The sequence below is a fragment of the Podarcis vaucheri genome (genome assembly GCF_965113315.1).
Source record: "Podarcis vaucheri genome assembly, chromosome: 18".
Taxonomy (NCBI): Eukaryota; Metazoa; Chordata; class Lepidosauria; order Squamata; family Lacertidae; genus Podarcis; species Podarcis vaucheri.
In genome coordinates, this window is record NC_138756.1 from 9015393 (window position 1) to 9039647 (window position 24255).

The 24255-nt window shown below is 49.5% G+C and overlaps 1 protein-coding gene across 6 annotated transcripts; it reads left to right on the forward strand.

The window, feature by feature from the left end:
- Window positions 1-3466: 3466 nt before the first annotated feature.
- On the forward strand, window positions 3467-20308 carry TLE5 (TLE family member 5, transcriptional modulator). 6 transcript variants are annotated; one of them, XM_082206764.1, is made up of 7 exons: window positions 3469-4061; window positions 7196-7293; window positions 8452-8515; window positions 10369-10413; window positions 11990-12052; window positions 12854-12958; window positions 17041-20308. In XM_082206764.1, the coding sequence occupies exons 1-7, from the start codon at window positions 4035-4037 to the stop codon at window positions 17260-17262; spliced, it is 624 nt and encodes a 207-aa protein (XP_082062890.1). In that variant the 5' UTR covers window positions 3469-4034; the 3' UTR covers window positions 17263-20308. The 6 variants fall into 6 exon arrangements, with proteins under 6 accessions (XP_082062895.1, XP_082062894.1, XP_082062890.1 ...); XM_082206765.1 differs by having other exon boundaries at window positions 17044-20308; XM_082206766.1 differs by having other exon boundaries at window positions 3471-4061; window positions 12854-12928.
- Window positions 20309-24255: the final 3947 nt, after the last annotated feature.

Sequence of the window (24255 nt, forward strand, 5' to 3'; positions counted from 1 at the left end):
CACGTAATGGGGGGTAAAGTGTGTCTTTTGATGCATGTAATAGTTTTTTTTAAAAAAGCAAACAAAAAATGCATTATCTTAGGGCAAATTGCTTTGCAGAAAATGTGAATATTCGGCACAATTGCGTACCAAAGTGTGTATCCAAAGAAATTCACATTAAAATGCTGTTGAATTTTCTTGAGTTTTTCTTTTTTTAAAAAAAAATACCCTGCAAACTTTTACAGATACGTGGATAACTGAACTTAAATGGCAAAGCTGTCCATGGAGGTGCAGGTTAACTCTGTGTCCAGGGCAGCTGTCTACCAGTTCCATCTGGTACACAGGATGAGACCCTCCCTGCCCGTGGACTGTCTCGCCAGAGTGGTGCATGCTCTAGTTATCTCCCACTTGGACTACTGCAATGCGCTCTACGTGGGGCTACCTTTGAAGGTGACACGGAAACTACAACTAATCCGGAATGCGGCAGCTAGACTGGTGACTGGGAGTGGCCGCCAGGACCACATAACTCTGGTCCTAAAAGACCTACATTGGCTCTCAGTACGTTTCTGAGCACAATTCAAAGTGTTGGGGCTGACCTTGAAAGCCCTAAACAGCCCAGTATCCCTGAAGGAGCATCTCCACCCCCATCGTTCAACCCGGACACTGAGGTCCAGCTCCGAGGGCCTTCTGGGGGTTCCCTCATTGCGAGAAGCGAGGTTACAGGGAACCAGTCAGAGGGCCTTCTTGGTGGTGGCTCCCGCCCTGTGAAACACCCGCCCCTCAGATGTGAAGGAAATAAGCAGCTATCTTATCTTTAAAAGACATCTTAAGGCAGCCCTGTTCAGGGAAGTTTTTAATATTTAACGCTGTACTGTTTTTAACACTTTATTGGGAGCCGCCCAGAGTGGCTGGGGAAACTCAGCCATATGGGTGGGGTATAAATAATTTATTATTATTATTATTATTATTATTATTATTATTATTATTATTATTATTACTATTATTACTTAGGTGGCTAACTGGAGATTGGAAAAAGAAGGGAAGGGCCGGGAGGGAAGAGGAAAACATGAATCAAAATTAAGGCACCAATTCATAAAATAATAAGAGTTGGAGGGTACGACAAGGGTCATATAATACAACCCCCTGCGATGCAGGAATCTTTTGCCCAACGTGGGGCTCAAACCCACAGCCCTGAGAGTGGCTCCCCATTTGTGGAATTCTCTCCCCAGAGAGGCTCGCCGGCCGCCTTCGTTACGTATCTGTGGCCTTTTAGATGTGTTTCCTGGAGGGGTCTATGTGTGTTATTGGTTTGTTTTCATTCTTGTTTTTGTTTCATTATGCATTCTTGCAATCTCATTTTGTATTGGATAAAGGGCTGGCCTTTTGTTGTTGTTGTTCAGTCGTGTCCGCCTCTTCGTGACCCCCTGGACCAGAGCACGCCAGGCACTCCTGTCTTCCACTGCCTCCCGCAGTTTGGTCAGGCTCATGCTGGTAGCTTCGAGAATACTGTCCCACCATCTGGTCCTCTGTCGTCCCCTTCTCCTTGTTCCCTCCATCTTTCCCAACATCAGGGTCTTTCCCAGGGAGTCTTCTCTTCTCATGAGGTGGCCAAAGTCTTGGAGCCTCAGCTTCAGGATCTGTCCTTCCAGTGAGCACTCAGGGCTGATTTCCTTCAGAATGGAGAGGTTTGATCTTCTTGCAGTCCATGGGACTCTCAAAAGTCTCCTCCAGCACCAGAATTCAAAAGCATCCATTCTTCGGTGATCAGCCTTCTTGATGGTCCAGCTCTCACTTCCATACATCACTACTGGGAAAACCATAGCTTTAACTAGACGGACCTTTGTCAGCAAGGTTATGTCTCTAGGGCTGGCATTACCTCCCAAAAAAACCAAGCAAAACAAAGTTCCAGTCCTTGTTATCCTGCCTTCACCTGCAGCAGGTGCTCGCTCTCCCAGTCTAATAATAATAATAATAATAATAATAATAATAATAATAATAATAATGAATTGCAAACTTTATTAGTCACAGACTAGCATAAGATACAAACATGGAAATAAAATAAGGTACACAAGACTTAAAGAAGAGACGGATAAAAGCAAATAGTTAAATGTGGTTATAACTCACATAAAATTATTATTATTATTAATCCAGCATTACAAAGCCAGAAGAAGGAAGGAGGGAAATCAACTCTTAGGATTAAATGTAAAGTAATGTGTATATGTATAGTATGTAATCATAAAATCAATAAAGATTATCTTCCAAAAACAAACTTTATTATGGTCACAGACTAGCATAAGGTATAAACATGGAGATAAAATAAGGCTTAGACTTAAAGAAGAGAGGGAGAAAAGCAAATAGTTAAAAGTGGTTATAACTCACTAATAATAATAATAATTGCAAATTTGTATTATGGTCACAGACTAGCATAAGATACAAACATGGAAATAAAATAAGGCACATACGACTTAAAGAAGAGGGGAGAAAAGCAAATAGTTAAAAGTGGTTATAACTCACATAAAATTATTATTATTGTAATTACAGTATTCTTCTTATTATTACAGTATTCTTATTATTATTAATGCAACATTGTTGTTGTTGTTGTTTAGTTGTTTAGTCGTGTCCGACTCTTCGTGACCCCATGGACCAGAGCACGCCACTGCCTCCCGCAGTTTAGTCAAACTCATGCTGGTCTCTTCGAGAACACTGTCCCACCATCTCGTCCTCTCTCATCCCCTTCTCCTTGCGCCCTCCATCTTTCCCAGCATCAGGGTCTTTTCCAGGGAGTCTTCTCTTCTCCTGAGGTGGCCAAAGTCTTGGAGCCTCAGCTTCAGGATCTGTCCTTCCAGTGAGCACTCAGGGCTGATTTCCTTCAGAATGGAGAGGTTTGATCTTCTTGCAGTCCATGGGACTCTCAAGAGTCTCCTCCGGCACCAGAATTCAGAAGCATCCATTCTTCGGGGCGATCAGCCTTCTTGACGGTCCAGCTCTCACTTCCATACATCACTACTGGGAAAACCATAGCTTTAACTATACGAACCTTTGTTGGCAAGGTGATGTCTCTACTTCTCAAGATGCTGTCTAGGCTTGTCATTGCCCTTCTCCCAAGAATCCAACATTACAAACTTTATTACCGCCACAGACTAGCATAAGATACAAACATGGGGATAAAATAAGGCACAAAAGACTTAAAGAAGACGGGGGAGAAAAGCAAAAATTAAAAGTGGCGGTAATAATAATAATAATAATAATAATAATAATAATAATAATAAAAACACAACAACAGAGAATATCGCCGCTCCCTCTCCAAGCCTCTTTCCCTTAGTACCCGACTCTCTCCTCCTAGCGCCCTATCCCTGCACATCCATCCATAACTGGTGGGGTGATGGGGTTTTTTTTGGTGGGGGGTTATTTTGGGGGTGTTGCTGTGGGTGGCGGGGGGGGTGGCGGCGGCGTGCGCGCGCGCCCTCGGAGCTGCCGCGTCCCGACGGCAGGTGGTGCTGGCGCTCAGCCGCAGGAGAGGAGAGGCGCCTCCGCAGCCGCCATTAAACAATAGCTGGGGGAAGGCGGAGCGGGCGCGCACGGGTGTCCGTCTCCTTTTTGGCTGGGGCCAGGCCGGAGTCCGCGGGGAGGGTCGCATCCGGAGCCGAGGGAGCCGGGGAGAGCGGGAGCAAGACCCGGAGCGAGAGGAGGAGCGAGATCGGGAGCGCAGAGAGAGAGAGAGAGAGGGGCGCGCGTGTGCGTCTGCGCCCAACCTCGCCAAACCTCGCCAAGGACGCATCTCCGGGGCCCTGCTTTCCAGGCGCAAAAAGCAAGGAGGCCGTGCGCCCCGCGAGGTTTTGGGGGGTCTTATCTTTCTCCTCTTCCGCCCCTTCTTCTTTCCCCCTCCGGAGCTGCTGCTTGCGGAGGAAGGAGCCGCCGGAGCAGCCCAGAAAAGCCAGGGGGGAAGGAAAGCGAGCGCGCGCTCTCCGGGCCTGCTCTGCGGACGCCTTTGGCGCAAGCGGGAGGAAGCGCGCTCCGCATCCACCGCAGCCCTGCGCTTCGGATCGGGGCCTGACATGATGTTTCCTCAAAGCCGGCACTCGGTGAGGGGGGGGGGAGAGAAGCGAAGGGGAGGGCAGTTGGGTGCAAAGAGGGCGGGGGCGCGAGGGATTGGGGTGCCCGTCCGGGAGGGGGGGGAGGGAAAGGGCGGGGTGCCAGGGGGGAGGGGTTGGGTGCTGAGGAGGGGGGGTGTTGCGGTCCAAGGGAGGAGAGGGTTGGGGTTCCCGGAGAAGGAAGGAGGGGGGTTTGGGGTGCCAGGAGAGGAGAGGAGAAGGGTGCTATGGAAAAGAGGGGGCACGATTGGGGTGTCGGAAAGGGATGGGGTGCAAAGGGGGAATCGAGGGAGGAGAGGAGATTAGGAGGGGTTGGGGTGCCGGGGAAGGAAATTTGGGGGGGGGTAATGGGGAGTTTCAGGTGCCGGGGTAGAGGATTGGGGTGCTAAGGAAAGAGGGAAGGACCGGGGTGCCCAGAAGGGAGGATCGGGGCGCCAGGCGGAAGGGCAACCTGTTGTAAAGAGAGCAAGGAGGCAGAAGAGGTTGGGGCGCCCAGAGGGGAAATTTGGGGGAAGAGTGAGGGGTTTGGATGTCAAGGAGAACAGGGAGAGGATTAGGGGGCAAAGGGGGGGGAGAGGGAGGAAAGGAGGAGGTTGGGGAGGGTTGGGGTGTTCAAGGGAAACTCCCCAGGCCGGATGTGAGAAAGGGGAGCGGCTGTCGCTTTCCTCCTGCACGTGTCCAGGGCTGGGGGGGGGGGAAGGCTTGGCGACAGGGGAGAGAAAGTTTCCAGGCTGGCTTTTGGCCCAGGAAGTGGAGCAGCGAGGGTGGGGGGGGGGTTCTCGGGGGTGCAGTTGTGGGGGTTGTGACCCATTGGAGTGCCTTGAGAAATGAGGGAGGGGTCCCCTGGAAGGGGTAGAGAGCAATCTGGTGATTGGGTTGTTTTTAGTGCTGTTACACACACACACACACACACACACACACACACCCCTACCTTAGGGTGAAGGGTTGCATAGCAAATAAGTTAATATTATTATTATTATCATTGTTATTGTTATCATCGCCCTTGATTTACTCATTTCCTCAAGGCGATTTGCACATTAGGTGATTTTTAAAAGCAGGGTTTTGTTTTGTTTTCCAACAAACAAACAAAGGTGCCAGTTTATCTCGAGACTGAATGAAGGGCGGTGAAATAGTTACGTTAGCTCTATGGTGGTTATTGTGAAGTTGTGGTTAGAGCATCAGCCTAGGGCCCAGGGAGAGACCAGGCTTCGAATTCTACCACTTTCCCAGGAAGCACTCTCTCTCTCTCAGTGACCTTGTTGGCCGGTCGCTCCTTCTCAGCACTGTTAAGGTAAAGGGTAAAGGGGACCCCTGACCATTAGGTCCAGTCGTGGCCGACTCTGGGGTTGCGGCGCTCATCTTGCTTTATTGGCCGAGGGAGCCGGCGTACAGCTTCCGGGTCACGTGGCCAGCATGACTAAGCCGCTTCCGGCGAACCAGAGCAGCGCACGGAAATGCCGTTTACCTTCCCGCTAGAGCGGTACCTATTTATCTACTTGCACTGGTGTGCTTTCGAACTGCTAGGTTGGCAGGAGCAGGGACCGAGCAACGGGAGCTCACCCCGTCGCGGGGATTCGAACCGCCGACCTTCTGATCGGCAAGCCCTAGGCTCTGTGGTTTAACCCACAGCGCCACCCGCGTCCCTCTCTTAGCACTGTTACTTGGGATTAAATGAGGACAGGGAAGAGAAACCCATTTGCCAGCTTGAGCTCCTTTGAGAAGGAAAAGGGAGACAAATGCAAATAAAATATCCAAAATATCTGGATCTGAAGGTGCTGGGATGGAGCCTTGAAAGGCAGCAGATTGGATCGAGATTGCACAGAGATGTGCAGCAAGGCTCCACACACCCCTTATCAAAGCACAGCAGGTTTGTCTCCCCTAAACATTCTGACAAAATAAAACCGGGCCCCTCTCCTGTAGAAAGCTAGCAAGCCAGGCTGCAGCCCTCATCTTGATGAGCTAGATTTCCGTGTGAACGCTTTTTCAAAATGAAGTAAAATACGGGGGGGGGAGTGTTTTGGACACACAATCTCCTGCTGTGTATGAAGACCCCGCCCCCTGCTAAATCCAGTCCCCCTCCTTCCGGAAGCAGTGACCAGCCAGCTTCCTGGAATCACACAATCATGTCTTTGGATAGCATAAAAAGGCAAAGGGACCCCTGACCATTAGGTCCAGTCGCGGACGACTCTGGGGTTGCGGTGCTCATCTGGCCTTATTGGCCGAGGGAGCTGGAGTACAGCTTCCGGGTCATGTGGCCAGCAGGAGTAAGCCGCTTCTGGCGAACCAGAGCAGCGCATGGAAACGCTGTTTACCTTCCCGCCGGAGTGGTACCTATTTATCTACTTGCACTTTGCTGTGCTTTCGAACTGCTAGGTGGGCAGGAGCAGGGACCGAGCAACGGGAGCTCACCCCGTTGCAGGGATTCGAACCGCCGACATTCTAATCGGCAAGTCCTAGGCTCTGTGGTTTAGACCACAGCGCCACCCGCGTAGTAGTGGCATTTATATCCCAGCTTTTGTCCAAGGAGCTTTAGGTGGCTTGCATGCTTCTCCTCATTTTATCCTCACAACATCCCTTTCAGGTAGATTAGGTTGAGGGTCCGAGGTCACCACCCGAGTGGAGATTCGAACCCTGGTTTCCCAGGGAATAGTCTGGAACGCTCGCTGCTACAACATCCTGCCCATTCCAAGCAGTGCATTATGCAATGCAATATATATATATATAGTGTGGTCTTTTTGCGGTTCAGGAATCGCAAGATTTTTAACAGTACGTAGAATAGATTCACTACTGCTGCTGTTCACAATACTCTGGCACCAGCAAATTTGATGGGGTGGAAAAACAACCTCCACCAATTTGTAGTTCCAAATCTGGAATCAGCACCTACTGGTCTGTGCCAGTGACGTCGCGCATTCCCAGCAGCACTATATCCACCTCCCCTTGTGTGATGGCAGGGAAGGACGTTTTACGGAAACCTGGCTGGGGAAGGGGAGAGAATTCGGCGCCTAATTATGCCCCCTGTTTTCGTTCCTCGGGTTAAGTAAGGAAGATGGGGGTGTCCTTTTCCAAGCTTGCCTATTACCCATCTCTGCCGTTGTCAAATGGTTAAAATAATAGTTATATTCCAGGGTTCTTCACACTTGCCCCAGCAACTGAAGTTCACAACGTCGGATTCCTGTGACCGGATTAAGGATGAGTTTCAGCTGCTGCAAGCTCAATACCACAGGCAAGTTTCCTTTTGACTCCCTTCGCGGAAAACGCTAAGTTCTTATTAATGGTTACGTCAGCTTTTTCCAATAATAATAATAATGGGAGAGATGAGGAGCTTCAGCCCCGAGGACTAAATGTGGCCCTCTGGACCCCACGATCAGACCCCCTGCAATCCTCCCAGGCCACGCCCCTCTTCCTAAGCCACACCCTCAACCTAGGCTATGTCCTTCCACCTATTCCGCTTGCATCCCTCTATGGAGGATAGATTGAGATGTCTGTGGAGGAACCAGCCTGCAATGGTTAAAACTGATTTATTTATTTAGTTATTTATTTTGAGATCGCTTTTATTGGTTTTACAAATGCAAAGTACAGATAAACAAACAAAACGAAAAGAAAACACATATCTTTATAAAGAGATTCTCCGAATCTCGGGACTACCCCCCCCAAAAAAAAATTGGAGTCTCATTTAAATAATAATAATAATTTTTATTTATACCCCGCCCTCCCCAGCCAAAGCTGGGCTCAGGGCAGCTAACAAGCAATAATAAAAACAAGTTGAATGAATACAAACTAAAAACAAAATTAAAATACAACATTAAAATATTAAAATGTAGCCTCATCGCAGGAGGAGAAAGGAAAAGAAAAAAGAAAGAGGGGGAGGGAATCAAATTGGCTCCAAGCCAAAGGCCAGGTGGAACAACTCTGTCTTACAGGCCCTCTGGTAAGAAATCAGATCCTGCAGGGCCCTGGTCTCAAGAGACAGAGCGTTCCACCAGGCCGGAGCCAGTGTTGAAAAGGCCCTGGCTCTGGTTGAGGCTAATCTGACTTCCTTAGGGCCCAGGACCACTAGGGTGTTGCTATTTATGGACCTTGAGGTCCTCCGTGGGGCGTACCGGGAGAGGCGGTCCCGTAGGTACGAGGTTCCTATAAACATCTATAACTGCATATCCATCCATACTCATCCCATTTTTGTGCCAAACCATATTCTCCATAATAATTCCTGCGCTACAAGTGAAATCAAAATCCTGCTCTCGTGTCCATTAGCTTAAAAAAATTATTGATTTTCTAAATATTTAAAACAATTAATTATTATTATTATTATCATCATCATCTCTCTTTCTCTCCCCCCTCTCGTTCCTCCATTGCGCTCATTTCCCCCCAATCCAACCGGCAGCCTGAAGTTGGAATGCGACAAGCTCGCCAGCGAGAAGTCTGAGATGCAGCGCCACTACGTGATGGTAGGTTTCGCACTCGCGGCCGGGCGCTCGCCGGAGCGGGAGATGGCAATGCCGCAAGGGGGGTTGTGGGGACGGACACAAGATCAAGGCGCTGCCGGGGCGACACCGTTTTCAAACTAGCCGAGGTTAAAGAGCCTTTAACTCCTTGCCTTGGGAAGCTCAGACAATATAGGTCCCATCCATAGCTGTCAACCGTCCCTTATTTGGCGGGAAAGTCCCTTATCCCAGCGCCGTGTCCCGCTGCTGTCCCTTATTGATGATGTCCCTTAAATTTCCCGGGTTTCACAGGAAGCAGCTCCTCTCCCTGCCGACCAGGGAGGAGGGAGGGTCCAACCGTGTTGCTTGGCTGCGTTGCTCACCCAATAAGGAGTCTAAGAACGACTGGGGGGGGTGGAGCTTGCATGCCTTGTGCCGATCAGATCGGCCGCGTTGCCTGGGGACTCGCCTTTGCTCAGCGCTTCCCAGCGGAGAGGTGACGGTGGTTTTCCTTGCTGCGTCCCCTTTGCCGGGTTGCTGCGCTGTGGGAACCACTGCTTGTGGCTTCGTTTGGCTTTTAAAGATAAGATAGCTGCTTATTTCCTTGACATCTGATGGGAGGGCGTGCCACAGGGCGGGCGCCACCACCGAGAAGGCCCTCTGCCTGGTTCCCTGTAACCTCAGTGTCCGGGCTGAACGATGGGGGTGGAGACGCTCCTTCAGGTATACAGGACCGAGGCCGTTTAGGGCTTTCAATTAGCGTGATTTAGGCTGAGCGGATGGGGAATATTCTGGGCTAGGGTGGGTCCAGCAGGCTTAAGGTCCCTGTCTCTCTGTGTGTGTTGGTGATTCCAGTTCGATGGCTTTTTGTTTCCCTCCGCCAGGGTGTCATTAAAGGCGGCTGAAAAGATTACCAGAGCTCCAGCGGAGCGTCGGCGCTTCCCCTGGAACGGCGAGATAATAGGGAGATGAATTATCTCCCAGGAAACTATCAGCTATAGAAAGGGGGTGGAGGGGGCGAGAACGAAGAAAAGAATAGGGGGAAAAGCCAAACCACCATCTGATTCCACGTGCGGCAGGATTCTATGCAGAGGCTGCATAGAAGCCGCAAATAAAAAGGAATCTACGTTCTTGCCTTTTTGAAAAACCTACTAGTCCACATGAAGGTGGGATTGGATTCGTTTTGGATTTTTCCCCCCATTCGCCTCCTTTAAGAGGACGGCTGCCCTCGCAATGTGGTTTCCAAGAACACCCTCCCCACCCCAAAATTAAAATGTGATTGTGCCTTTAAAAGCCTGAACGGGAAATCTGGATGCCCTCTATGTGCCCCCACAAAAAAAAAAACTATTTCAGAGCATCCCCTGGAGTAAACTTGTGGTGGTGGTGAGGGGTGGCAAGAGAGATGTACAAGCGCCGTCATAGAACCACAAAGAAGTTAAAAGCTGTCCAGTATAAGATGGATCGGGACGCGGGTGGCGCTGTGGGTTAAACCACAGAGTCTAGGACTTGCCAATGAGAAAGTCGGCGGTTCGAAGACCTCCAAAGTAGGAGACTCCACCACACTCCTTGGCAGCAAATTCCACTGTCGAACAGCTCTTACTGTCAGGAAGTTCTTCCTAATGTTTAGGTGGAATCTTCTTTCTTGTGGTTTGGATCCATTGCTCCGTGTCCGCTTCTCTGGAGCAGCAGAAAACAACCTTACTCCTTCCTCTAGGTGACATCCTGTTATGTCACAGAGCTTACAGGTACAGGGTTGGTGTAACTGAAATAGCTGAAGGGGCAGAAGAAGGCTAAGGTGATTCTTACCCTATTTTGCTGTTGTTGTTTTCCTTCCTCAAATCCTAACTCTTCCTCTCCATCTCCTCTGCCCCTTCCAGTACTACGAGATGTCCTATGGGCTCAATATTGAAATGCACAAACAGGTAAGGCGCAGCTTTGTAGTCCTCATGGCGGTTTACCCTTAACTCAGCTTGCCCCCAGGCCACAGTGTCCCTTAGCCAGCCCCTCTGTTGTCTCCCTGTAGGGAAGAATGGAGCAAGTCCATTTTTGACTTAGGAGCCTGCTCAAGTCTGCATTGAGCTGTGGTTTCTTTTTTTAAAAAAATAAAAATTAGTATTTTTAATGGCAGAAAGTGAGTAGGAATTAAAGAACCTTTTAATGAGGGTGAAAGAGGAGAGCGCAAAATATGGTCTGAAGCTCAACATCAAAAAAACGAACAACATGGCCACTGGTCCCACCACCTCCTGGCAAATAGAAGGGGAAGAAATGGAGGCAGTGAGAGATTTTGCTTTCTTGGGCTCCATGATCACTGCAGACGGTGACAGCAGCCACGAAATTAAAAGACGCCTGCTTCTTGGGAGGAAAGCAATGACAAACCTAGACAGCATCTTAAAAAGCAGAGACATCACCTTGCCAACAAGGGTCCGTATAGTTCAAGCTATGGTTTTCTCAGTAGTGATGTATGGAAGTGAGAGCTGGACCATCAAGAAGGCTGATCGCCGAAGAATGGATGCTTTTGAATTATGGTGCTGGAGGAGACTCTTGAGAGTCCCATAGACTGCAAGAAGATCAAACTTCTCCATTCTGAAGGAAATCAGCCCTGAGTGCTCACTGGAAGGACAGATCCTGAAGCTGAGGCTCCAAGACTTTGGCCACCTCAGGAGAAGAGAAGACTCCCTGGAAAAGACCCTGATGTTGGGAAAGATGGAGGGCACAAGGAGAAGGGGACGACGGAGGACGAGATGGCGGGACAGTGTTCTCGAAGCTACCAGCAGGAGTTTGACCAAACTGCGGGAGGCAGTTTAAGACAGGAGGGCCTGGCGTGCTCTGGTCCAGGGGGTCACGAAGAGTCGGACACGACGAAACGACTAAACAACAGCAAATGCTCTCTCTCCCCCATAAACAAATGCATATTTGCATGCATTTTGTCCTCAAAATACTCGTTTTTGCATACCCTTTCCCTCCTAAAATGCACAGTTTAGGCACGCTTTTCTCTTAAAATATACTGGGGTTTTTGCATCAGTGGTGAAAGCGTTCAGTTTTCCAATAAAACGATTAAGCGGTCTTCCTTCACTGACTTAACAATGCTCCTTAGTTTCACCGTATATATCACATCCCATATTTTTGATATCAATTCCTCTGTAACATCAAACGTTTACAATGACCCTGTAAAATAAGCCAGTGTCTACAATCCCTGTATTCCAGAGCTAAGATTTGTGAATTCATAGGTGAGGTGAGATTAAGTCACAAAAGTGGCTAGTGTACATTCCCCCCCCCCCAAAAAAAAACTGGTGTCTTCCAGATGTTTTGGGCTGCACCTCACATCAGCCCTGGCCTGCACCACTGCCACCACGGTGTTTGAAAGACTTGAGTTGGCATCTTTTCGATTGACGTTCCTTTTGTCTTCATGTTGAAGCTTTCTGTCTTCTCGTTGACTCCTTCTGTCTTTACGTTGACTCCTTCTGTCTTCACGTTGACTCTTTCTGTCTTCCATTTCAGGCCGAAATTGTCAAGAGGTTAAACGGGATCTGTGCTCAAGTGTTGCCCTATCTTTCCCAAGAGGTAACTCCTCTCTCCCTTTTTCTTCTTCTTTTTTTTGCAAATGGGGGAGAATAGGGTTGGATTTCATCACTGAAAAAACAAAGGTATTCCCCACCACTTTCTAGAGCAACATCATCTTTCCTAAGGAGGGCAGACTTCACTCGGCTTGCTTTTGGGCTTGGTGACATCACTGGGAGTGTGACAGGGCCTAGTGTGACAGGGCACCAACCCCATTCCTTCTCTCCCTACCAACCTGAAAGCCTCCTGTCCTTCACCCCATACCTGACACACTGAATAACAGTGTGCCGGACACCAGTGCTCCTGGGATATTGAGTTTCCCAGGGCACCTGAGAACTCAGCAGGGAAAACAGGGAACTATACCTCCCAGGGCTCCTTGCATGCTCACAACCACACCCCAGGCCTTCTTCTCCAAAGTGCACTCTAGGATGGTTAGATTTCGGGGTGCCTGATATCACCGAAATATTTGGGCGCCACGGGAAACCGCACACCCCAAGGCTCCTTGCTGATGTTCAGAGGCTCAATCTACCTCTGAGCCAGAGGTGAACGTCTTGGGAAGACCTGACGTTCTGCTTGTAACACGGCAGGGTGTGTGGGAGCTCCAGAAATCCGAGTCCCGGGCAAATCTCACCCTCGCTCCGGCATTTATTTTGGCTCGACCGCTGCCGAGTCCCTCTTTGAAACTGTTCCGTCCGTTGATCTCCCTGCGTCCCTTGCTGCCCCCTTGTTCCTGGACCTCCTTGCTGCCCCACCAGTGGAATATGTGTGTGTGGTTTTGTTGTTATTTGCTTTCTATTTCTCCAGCATCAACAACAGGTCCTCGGAGCCATTGAACGAGCCAAGCAAGTGACGGCGCCGGAACTCAACTCTATCATCCGGGTCCGTGGCGTTCCGTACGGGAACTGGGCGGTGGGTAGGAGGGAAGAGCATTGGCGTTCCTTCCCCTGAGAGGGAGGAGAGCATAGTGGTTAGCGTTGGGCTAGGACTGGGGAGAGCTTACTTCGATAACTAAAAGGGGGGAGGAATCCTGCACGTTGCTTTTGCATCTTGCTGAGAATGTGCAAATAAATCACTATTGCTTATTATTATTATTAGTGCTTTTTTTCTTGGGGAACGCATACCCTGAAACGTTTTGTGAATATTTGTACTTTTGCCCGTCTACTGTATTTATTGTTCCCAATTTGAACTATAAAACGGTGGTTTTCTCGAGTCAGAATGAGAGCACCCCTAAACATTTTTTTTCAGAAAAAGCACTGGTTGTTATTATTATTAATACCGTGGTACCTCGGTTGTCGAACAGGTCGGCTCCTGAACGCCGCAAACCTGGAAGTGTTCCGGTTTGCGGACGTTTTTCGGAAACCGAACATCAAGCGCGGCTTCCGATTGGCTGCAGGAAGTTCCTGCAGCCAATCAGAAGCTGCGTGTTGGTTTTCGAATGGTTCCGGGAGTTGAATGGACTCCCAGAACGGATTAAGTTTGACAGCCAAGGTACCACTGTACCTGGATTCCTGTGTTGTAAACTCCAACCTGGAGGGGATAGGGGTGAACGTCTGCTACTCTTACACCCGCAAAGGTTTACTTGTTTAAAGCAAACTTTGCCTTGCAGGGCTTTTGGAGTACAACTCCCATCTGCTCCCAGTTTCATACTGGCTGGGGGGCAGCTGAGAGTTGTAATCTGAAGCCCTCGATAGTATCCATCGCCTTCTGAATGAGTCACTGCTCTGTGGACGCCTCTTCGTTGGCTACGGTCCTCACTTTCCTGGGGAGCAAGCGCCATTTGGCTCAGCTTCTGAAGGAGCCGTCCCAACGACTCCGTCACGCTTGGGGCCAAACTCTGAAAAGAGCCCGAAATCGGGGACTCGTGCAGGGAGACGACAGGCACCCTTGAGGGGGGTCGCCCCGCTGCGCGTCTCACTTGCTCTCTCCGCACCTGATGTGCCGCTTGTACCCACTCCCTTAGCGGAGGCAAGGCAGAACAGTGACTCGTTCAGAAGCTCAACGGGCAACCTCTTGTGAATTGAGCTATGCGTTACTTGTCATGTTGTTATCCCGGCTTCTGGGTCACGGGGCATGGCTCCCAGCCATTTTATCCTCGCAGCAACCCTGTAGGTCAGAGCTAAGAATGCTCGCTGGCGCCTCCAGTGGTTGTTGAACTCCCTTCCGCCTCAGCAAGCATGCCTAGTGGTCAAGCTTGATGGGGTTTGTGGGGAGCTATTGGGAAGCCCACCCCTGTTGGCTAGGCTGAGAGACGTAACAAGCGACCCAGTGTAAACGCAGCACGGACTGGGGATCTGACGCCACTTTGGATTGCTTTCTTGTGGCATTCTTGCGGCCCGTGACAACATCAGCAAGGAGCCCTGGGATGCTCAGTTTCCCGTGGCCCCTAAATTTCAGGTTTGTTAGTACACTCCTATCGTCGTCCCCCCACCCTCCCATCTTCCTTAAATACCCACCTTGGCTCCTCTGCGAGTTGCCGTCGAAGACGTCCTCTCCAGACCAGCTACCCAAAAGGGGAAAGAACTGTTTTGTCTGCCCCACCCAATAATGGCGTTAACAAAAACCAGGGTAGTCAGACTTGATTTAAATCTTCTTCTTTTTACAGAAAGGTTCGTTCTTGTTGGCACATTATCTTAATATTTGCAACCAGATAAAGGTTTCATATTTTGAAATTATAAATTTTTCAGAGTAGTTTTTAATCAAAAATGACTGGTTTGGTTATACCAGGGACGGCCAACTCTCCCAGAATTAAAAACTGGCAGTGATCTGCTTTTTTGCAGGGGGGGGGTGGTTTCAGGTCAAAGTTGTGGAGCTTATTTTGAAAGTTACCGTATTTTTCGCTCTATAAAATGCACCAGACCACAAGGCGCACCTAGTTTTTGGAGGAGGAAAACAAGAAAAAACATATTCTGAATTTTAGAAGCCAGAACAGCAAGAGGGATCACTGCGCAGCAAAAGCAGCAATCCCTCTTGCTGTTCTGGCTTCTGGGATAGCTGCGCAGCCTGCATTCGCTCCATAAGACGCACACACATTTCCCCTTACTTTTTAGGAGGGGAAAAGTCAGTCTTATAGAGCAAAAAATACAGTATTTCACATGCTGCTGAGAAAAACGCCAAGGTCCAAACTGGATAGGGTTTAGATTTTTTTTAATTCGAAAAACAGCCTAGGATAGCAAAGTCTCCCTTCTGGAGTGGGGGATAGCGGGCCACCGGGGGCTTGGCTCATGGGGGAAATTGCATCTTGGGTTTTTCTGGGGCGGTATTGCCCCCTCCGCCATGTTTCTAAAAGTGGCTCCTGTGAACGCAGGTTCTTGGGGACCACAAGACCTTCTTAAAAGAGATGTTTCTCCTTTTCTCCCGTAGACCAAAGATACTTTAAGGTGTAGGACCTGCAACAAAGTGTTGCGGTGTAGTTTGTCGCTGTTCGGGATTCTGGCCAGCTATGGTCTTTCCCAAAATTCTCCAAGAATAATAATATTTATAATTTATACCCTGCCCATCTGGCTGGGCTTCCCCAGCCACTCTGGGCGGCTTCCAAAAAAATATTAAAATACTGTGATACATCAAACATTAAAAGCTTCCCTAAACAGGGCTGCCTTCAGATGTCTTCTAAAAGTCTGGTGGTTGTCGTTCTCTTTGACATCTGATGGGAGGGCGTTCCACAGGGAGGGCGCCACCACCGAGAAGGCCCTCTGCCTGGTTCCCTGTAACCTCACTTCTCGCAGGGAGGGAACCGTCAGAAGACCCTCGGAGATGGATCTCAGTGTCTGGGCTGAACGATGGGGGTGGAGACGCCTCCTTCAAGTCTACTGGGCCGAGGCCGTTTAGGGCTTTAAAGGTCAGCACCAACACTTTGAATTGCGCTCGGAAATGTACTGGGAGCCAATGTAGGTCTTTCAAGACCGGAGTTATATGGTCTCAGCGGCCGCTCCCAGTCACCAGTCTGGCTGCTGCGTTCTGCATTAGTTGTAGTTTCCGGGTCACCTTCAAAGGTAGCCCCACGTAGAGCGCATTGCAGTAGTCCAAGCGAGAGATAACTAGAGCATGCACCACTCTGGTGAGACAGTCCACGGGCAGGGAGGGTCTCAGCCTGCATACCAGATGGAGCTGGTAGACAGCTGCCCTAGACACGGGAGTTGACCTGTTAACTCCCCCTCCCTCCCCCCAATGTTTTCCCTTCTCCACCCCGCATCAGTTGATGAACATGCCACGGCTACTGTGCACGGCCAGTCCTCGTTTCGATGTCTGGTTGGGGTGCCCTCCCATTAACTTGCCCTTTTGGGCAGACGTCCGGGTTTTCTTCCCACACTGCCGACAGCTCCCTCTTGGTAGCGGGTCAAAACTTCGCCGTCTCTGATGATTCACCCAAACCAGGAACGGGGGCTCTGTGCGTTGTTGTACTACAATTCCCATCACCTGCAACTGGTGCTCGTGGAGGATGGACTTTGTAGTCCGGCAAAATTTGGAAGGCCACAGGTTCCGCATCCCAGAGCTTTTTTTAAAAAAAGCAGTATTCTCCCTCTGCTGTAGAAATACAGTGGTGCCTCGCAAGACAAAAAGAATCCGTTCTGTGATTCTCTTTGTCTAGCGGTTTTTTTGTCTTGTGAAGCAAGCCCATTGACGGATTAGCGCTATTAGCGGCTTTTAGCGGCTTATCTGCTGATCGGATCAGCTGATAAGCGGCTTAGCGGCTTAGAAAAAGGGGGAAAACCAGCAGGAACTCGCAAGACATTGTCGTCTTGCGAAGCAAGCCCATAGGAAATTCGTTTTGCGAAGCACCTCCAAAACGGAAAACTCTTTCGTCTAGCAAGTTTTCCGTCCTGTGAGGCATTCGTCTTGCGGGGCACCACTGTACTCCATTTTGCCCACATGCGAACAGAACTGATAATGTGATTTTTTTGCAGAGGTGGTTTGCAGTCCGCTCCCTTTGCAAGCCCCACTCACCCATCCCTTTGTCCCCTCCCCTCTTCCTCTGCTTTCTCGTTTCCCTACAGCAGCAGCTCCAGGCTCACCAACTCTCCCAGCTCCAAGCTCTCGCCTTGCCGTTGACCCCGCTGCCCGTGGGGCTGCAGCCCCCGTCGCTCCCGGCCGTCAGCGCCAGCACTGGCTTGCTGTCCCTGTCCGCCCTCGGCTCGCAAGCCCACCTCTCCAAGGAAGACAAGAACGGCCACGACGGGGACGCCCACCAGGACGACGACGGGGAGAAGTCGGATTAGACCCGGTTTCGGCGGGGGGGATCCTGGGGCGACGGTGGCACAAAAGGGGAAAGCTCAGTAAAAGTTGCGGTATCCTCTCCGGCTAGCGCTCGGTGGACCCGTTGGTGTTGTTTGGTGGGGGCGGGGCGGGGGAGGAGTTTAGCCTGCCCCGCCCACCTCTGCAGCAATAACGTTTTTGGGTCCCCTCCCCTTTTGGAATTCCAGCCCCCCCCCCCGTTGCCGGAGCAATTATACCCAGAGGCACAATCCTGATCACTCTGCAATGAATTGCAGGTGAACACCACCCCTATTGATTTTGATTTTTCTGCACGGGGAAACGCTAGCTTCCCTCGACAAAATTGCCACCACTGCCAGCGGCTCGCCGGGAACTCTGTGTATGCTCCAGGGCCAACCGTAACCGCTTGCTGTTCTTCACCTAACATGGCAGAAGTCCAAACAGTGGCTTTGGGGGGCAATGAGTGACCTGGCTTTTTGCAGAATGGAGGGGGAGATCGTCCCGAGCCGCTGTATGAGAGAGGCTGCTTTTTTGAGTTTTACAAAATGGTGAACAACCGGTCCTGGCAGGTAGCAGGGGGGAAATCAGGCCGTAGGTAGAATTCGTCATGGGTGGCTAAATGCTTTGCAGTAGATCGTTTCTGAGCCCTGGTTGTCCAACAACGAAAAAGACCCCTCCAAAAAAATTACTCTCTTCACATCTAACGATTTAAAGACTTCTTGGAAGTTTTAAAAACCCACTGCCCTGTTTTAGGTGACCGGTGGTGCAATCCTAACTGGGTCTACTCGGAAGCAAATCATATTCAGTAGGGCTTGCTTCCAAGTAAGGGGTTAGGGTTGCAGCTTGACAAATTAAATAAACAACAAGTCCAGGGGGTGACCAGTGCAGTACTCACGGGCGCCAGTGTGTCCCATCACGAGCGCTTACGGCACCCGCGAAAGGTCTCCCTAAATAACACCCTCAAAAATTCGTAGTGTGCGAGAAACTGCTCTTCCTGCCCAGTTTGTGCTTCTACGGGCTCAACTCTGTGGGCAGCCAATTTGCGCTATGCCGCACTCCTTGCCGCGGCCATTTCGGGACTGGTGCAAAATCCATGCGCGCCCCGTGGCTTGAAACGGTTTGCGAGCCCTGCGTTAAGTGGCGCGGTTCGAATCCCCACGACGGGGTGAGCTCCTGTTGCTCTGTCCCAGCTCCTGCCAACCTAACAGTTCAAAACCAACCACACCAGTGCAAGTAGATAAATAGGTACCGCTGTGGCGGGAAGGTAAACGGTGTTTCCGTGCGCTCTGGTTTCCGTCACGCGGCAGAAGCGGTTTAGTCCTGCTGGCCGCATGACCCGGAAAGCTGTCTGCAGACAAACGGCGGCTCCCTCGGCCTGAAAGCGAGATGAGCGCCGCAATCCCATAGTCGCCTTTGACTGGACTTAACCGTCCAGGGGTCCTTTACCTTTACCTAAGTGTTAGGAAATACGGCCTGTTGGGTGGAGATGATCGTTGGCACTGCTCCCTGAGTTGTATGAGGCTCTGGTCTCTAAGCCTCTCTTCTGCTGCAGGCCTCAAGGTTTTAGTAAGAAAGCAAGCAGAAAAACATTTGCCCCAAGTGATGTTTTCCGAACCACCGAACCAGTAGAGGAGGTGGCTTGCGGAACAGAGAACCGTGTTTTGATGTTCCTCCAGACCTTGAGCGCGCATCGCTTCTGGTTAACCTGGGAAGGACGTACCTTCAGGGGCTGGTGGCGGCCCCCGAGACGTCTTTGTCCGGCCCCCCAGAAGTCTCCCCAACCCACAATCCTTTGCTGACCCCGTTCCGCACAATTCCTGAGTCCTTTGGCCTGGCTGGAAGGTGCCCTTTGCTAACACTTCCCGCTTGCCTCGACGGAGAGGGTGGGTGGTGGGTGTCAAAACTCGCCCGCTGCCCGTTTGCCCCGCCCAGTTTCACCTCTGACCCCGCCCACCAGCAGGTTGCGGTCCCGCCCCCAGAAGGGAACCTGTCCGTCAAGCTGCCGGCAAAAATACCCCGGCATTCCCGAACGCCGCCCCTGTTGTGCGTGGCACTACGCACGTGCCAACAAGCACCTAGGAAGTTTTTCGCCCGCCCTCGCGTTCCTTCCCACACTCGCCCCGTTACCCGCGAGAACCTCCATTATCTGCCAGACTTCCCGATTCGAATTTAATCCAGGCGGCGACTCCCCATTGCTTAACTCCCCCTGCCGTTTCTGCGCATAGCGGCTCCCACAAGAGGTTTCTTTTTCTTTCTTTCTCTTTCGCGATGCACACATTCTTCAGATCCCCTTCCCCGCCGGTGCAGTTTTAGACAAATGAGCACCTTTCGTCCTTTTTAATTTTTATTTTTGCATGTGTCTCGTTTTTAAGGTAGCACAGAATCGGAATTTTTTTATATATATCTATATCTATAAATATATAAATATATTCATCACATATTCCTCCTTCCGGGTGACTTTTGACGTGGTGTCGGTTCCCTCCCCCCCCCCCCAAAAAAACACACACCCTTCCTTATCTGTGACCTACATTCTTGCAAATCTAGGTTCTTCCCAGTATCCCAGAGGCTAACGTCCTTTTCATTATTTCTCCCTCATCCCCCTGAAAGGTTTGAGTTGTGGGAAAGGGGAGAAGGGTGGTAAGGGAAGAAAAATATGACAATTCTCACCCCCCTCACTTTTTAATGTTTTTGTTTTGAACTCTCCCTGTTGTCGTTTTTTTTGGTTTTTTTTTTAAAAGGATACTGCAACTTTGTCTTCTCTTTCTGTAAGCTAGCTTGACTCTTTATCCCCAACCCCATTTAACAAAAGAAATTTTAAGACAAAAAAAGAGAGAGATTTTCGTGTTTGTATATATTCCTTTAGAGGAAGAGAGGAGAAAAAAAGGAAGGAAGGAAGAAAAGAAAAGAGGAGGGGAAAAAACCTTTGTTTGCTTCATGTGTTTATTAATCACTTGACCTATATATTAAGAGGAACTGAGAGAAATTAATTCTGTATTAAGGCTGTCTTAGCTGTGCCTTTTTAAATAAAAGAAATCAGATGGTTGGTTAAAACTGCAGCTGTTTTTCTTGTGTTGACTGTTCATTGCCACCAGAGGGAGCCAGAACCTCACCCTGGGATCTGCTAGAGCTCCCCCTAGTGGGCCGGTGGTGGTAGTGCAGCTTCTGCCTGGTTGGCTGCCGGGCGCCGGAAATGAGCCAATGGGTGTCTTCCTGGCTGTCAGGTGACAGAAATTAGCCAATGGGTGTTCTCTTCGCCCTATATAGCCTCAGGCGGCCTCTTGGCTCCTGGGCCAGTTATCCCTTGAGAGAAGATGCTCCTCTCATTTCAGACAAGAAATCTGGAAACTGAGATGTTCAGAAGTCTCAAAGAAAAACAACTTGAGTTAAATTGCTCTTTGACACGCCGTTGGAGCTCTAATTTATTATTTTGTTCATACATTGTTAACTTATTTATGGTGGTGGTGGTGATAATATAATATGCTGCCCTTCATACAAATATATCTGGGTGGTTCATGTTATATTTATTATTATTGTTATTAAAAATAATAGTATACCGCCCTTCATACATATATATCAGGGTGTGGTTCCCGGAACACGTACCAAATTTTTCTGTGTATAACACGTTCCCATGTATAAGATGCCCCCTATTTTGGGGGACTCAAAATTAATAAAATGGGGAGATTGCCCCCGTGTATAAGACCACCTCCCCTTTTTTAACATTTTTAGTAAAAAAAAACAACTAGTCTCATACACGGAAAAGTATGGTATTTATTTCACAGAATACTTATTTTACAAACACTCTACACCGCTTGATTGGGTTTGAAACAGACAAACATGCGCGCACATCCAGTTTACAAAATAGAAAACAGTGAAATAATAATAAAATTTACAGCCCTGCTTTAAAACATACAAAAGTTAAAACGCTGAAACAGATTAAAATCCACTCGGACTTTCTAAGCCTCTGTTTTTTAGCATTCTTAGGCGGTTGGAGGATGGATGGCGGCTAACAGATTGAGGTTGAATCCTGACAAGACAGAGGTACTGTTTTGGGGGGACAGGGGGTGGGCTGGTGTGGAGGACTCCCTGGTCCTGAATGGGGTCACTGTGCCCCTGAAGGACCAGGTGCGCAGCCTGGGAGTCACCTTGGACAGCTGTCCATGGAGGCACAGGTCAATTCTGTGTCCAGGGCAGCTCCATCTGGTACGCAGGATGAGACCCTACCTGCCTGCGGACTGTCTCGCCAGAGTGGTGCATGCTCTGGTTATCTCTTGCTTGGACTACTGCAATGCGCTCTATGTGGGGCTACCTTTGAAGGTGACCCGGAAACTGCAACTAATCCAGAATGCGGCAGCTAGACTGGTGACTGGGAGTGGCTGCCGAGACCACATAACACCGGTCCTGAAAGATCTACATTGGCTCCCAGTACGTTTCCGAGCACAATTCAAAGTGTTGGTGCTGACCTTGAAAGCTCTAAACGGCCCAGTATCCCTGAAGGAGCGTCTCCACCCCCATTGTCCAGCCTGGACACTGAGGTCCAGCTCCGAGGGCCTTCCCACTAGGCCTGACTACCTCGAGGGGAGAATGCAGGTCTAGGTGCCCCCCCCCCCACTTTGGCCAATCCAGCAGGCTCTCTCCATTGCGCTCTGATAGTTAAGATCACTTGATTAGGACCTGAGTTCAAATCCCACCCCTCTCAGCTATGATGCTCACTTGGGGTGGCCGTGGAGAGCAGGTGTTCAGTCGCGGCCTCTTGGCCAGGCATACATCTCAGGGTTGTTGCGATGAAGAAGAAGAAGAAGAGTTTGGATTTGATATCCCGCCTTTCACTCCCTTTAAGGAGTCTCAAAGCGGCTAACATTCTCCTTTCCCTTCCTCCCCCACAACAAACACTCTGTGAGGTGAGTGGGGCTGAGAGACTTCAGAGAAGTGTGACTAGCCCAAGGTCACCCAGCAGCTGCAAGTGGAGGAGCGGGGAAGCGAACCCGGTTCCCCAGATTACGAGTCCACCGCTCTTAACCACTACACCACACTGGCGGAATAAGGAGCGGGGAGAACTGTTTGCACTGCCTTGTGCGCTTTGGAGAAAAGACAGGATAGAAACGGATTAAATACCGTTTGATTGTTGTTAGCCGCCCTGAGCCCAGCTTCGGCTGGGGAGGGCGGGATATAAATAAAATTTATTATTATTATTATTATTATTATTATTATACAGTGGTGCCTCGCAAGACGAAAAGAATCCGTTCCGTGATTCTCTTCGTCTAGCGTTTTTTTTGTCTTGCGAAGCAAGCCCATTGACGGATTAGAGGATTAGCGCTATTAGCAGCTTTTAGCGGCTTCTCGGCTTCTCGGATCAGCTGATAAGCGGCTTAGCGGCTTAGAAAAGGGGGGGGAGGGAAAAACCCCCACAGGAACTCGCAAGACATTTTCGTCTTGCGAAGCAAGCCCATAGGAGATTCGTTTTGCGAAGCACCTCCAAAACGGAAAACTCTTTCGTCTAGCGAGTTTTCCGTCTTGCGAGGCATTCGTCTTGCGGGGCACCACTGTACAGTAACTTCTGGGAGATGATATATAATGAGATGAAAAAAATGTTGAAATATACATTTATAAAGAAAGCAGAAGCCTTTTGACTGGGCTATTGAGGGAAGTGATATAAATAGAAAGGAATGTAAGTTGTTTTTATATGCAACAACAGCAGCAAGAATATTATTGGCACAAAAATGGAAGCAAGAAGAATTACCGACGAAAGAAGAATGGAGGATGAAATTAATGGACTATGCAGAACTAGATAAACTAACAGGAAGGATTCGAGATCTGCGGGACCAGAAATTCACAGAAGACTGGTGTAAATTTACAGACTATTTGTGATGATCAGACAACATTTGTAGGTTTGCCAGAAGTTTTGCGAGGAGAATTATTGGAACTATTGCAAAAATGGATAAAGGGGAGGATGGTTAGTTAAGATAATTACAGGCAATATGAATTTAAGAAATGCATAAGAAGTGGTTAAAACGGCGGATCATCAGAGGTGCTGAGGGAAGTCCAAAAAAGACTGTATAAGTGGTGAAGTTTTGTGGTATGTTTTCTAATTTGTATGTTAAAATTAATAAAAATTATTATATAAAAAAAGAGAAATGGAGTAAAATACAGTAAACGAACCATTGCAAAATTTGGCCAGGCTGTCTTGTTATTATGCCCATCGGCTGATAAAGCCTGGCCAAATCTTGATTCTTCTCTCTTCTTTCCTCGGTTTTTTTTTAAAAAAAATATTATTCTTTTTACTGCCTGGCGTTGCCGGTGGATTTGGGGATGATTTGTCAAGGCATAGCAACCTGCCTTCGCCTCCCAGAGCATCACTAATGCAGTAGCTGAATCTAAGAGGGAGTTGGAGAGAGAGAGAGAGAGAGAGAGAGAGAGAGAGAGAGAGAGAAAGAAGGAGGGACATCAATAATTGAGACACCACTCAAGAGCAGTAAGGGAAAACAGGAGCTGGAAGGATAAGGTCGAAAGCCATTCTGGAGCGAAGCCCTCCACAAGGACGCAGGAGGGATCACGTCCACAAAACAAGGATTTATTTGTTTTCTACAGAACCGCAAAGACCCGCATCGCCAGCATGAAGATTTCAGGCCAGTTTCCAAGTCTTGTCAGAGGTCCCTTTGCCTTCTCATGTATAGGGATGCGGGTGGCGCTGTGGGTTAAACCACAGAGCCTAGGACTTGCCGATCCGAAGGTCAGCGGTTCGAATCCCCGCAATGACGGGGTGAGCTCCCGTTGCTCGGTCCCTGCTCCTGCCAACCTAGCAGTTCGAAAGCACATCAAAGTGCAAGTAGATAAATAGGTACCACTCCGGCGGGAAGGTAAACGGCGTTTCCGTGCGCTGCTCTGGTTCGCCAGAAGCGGCTTAGTCCTGCTGGCCACACGACCCGGAAGCTGTACGCTGGCTCCCTCGGCCAGTAAAGCGAGATGAGCGCCACAAGCCCAGAGTCGGCCACGACTGGACC

Coding starts and splice junctions, on each gene's coding strand:
- TLE5 (XM_082206764.1), top strand. CDS start 4,035: ATGATGTTTCCTCAAAGCCGGCACTCG. Junction 7,294..8,451: donor CTGCAAGCTCAATACCACAG/GCAAGTTTCCTT, acceptor TCCAACCGGCAG/CCTGAAGTTGGAATGCGACA. Junction 10,414..11,989: donor ATATTGAAATGCACAAACAG/GTAAGGCGCAGC, acceptor CTTCCATTTCAG/GCCGAAATTGTCAAGAGGTT.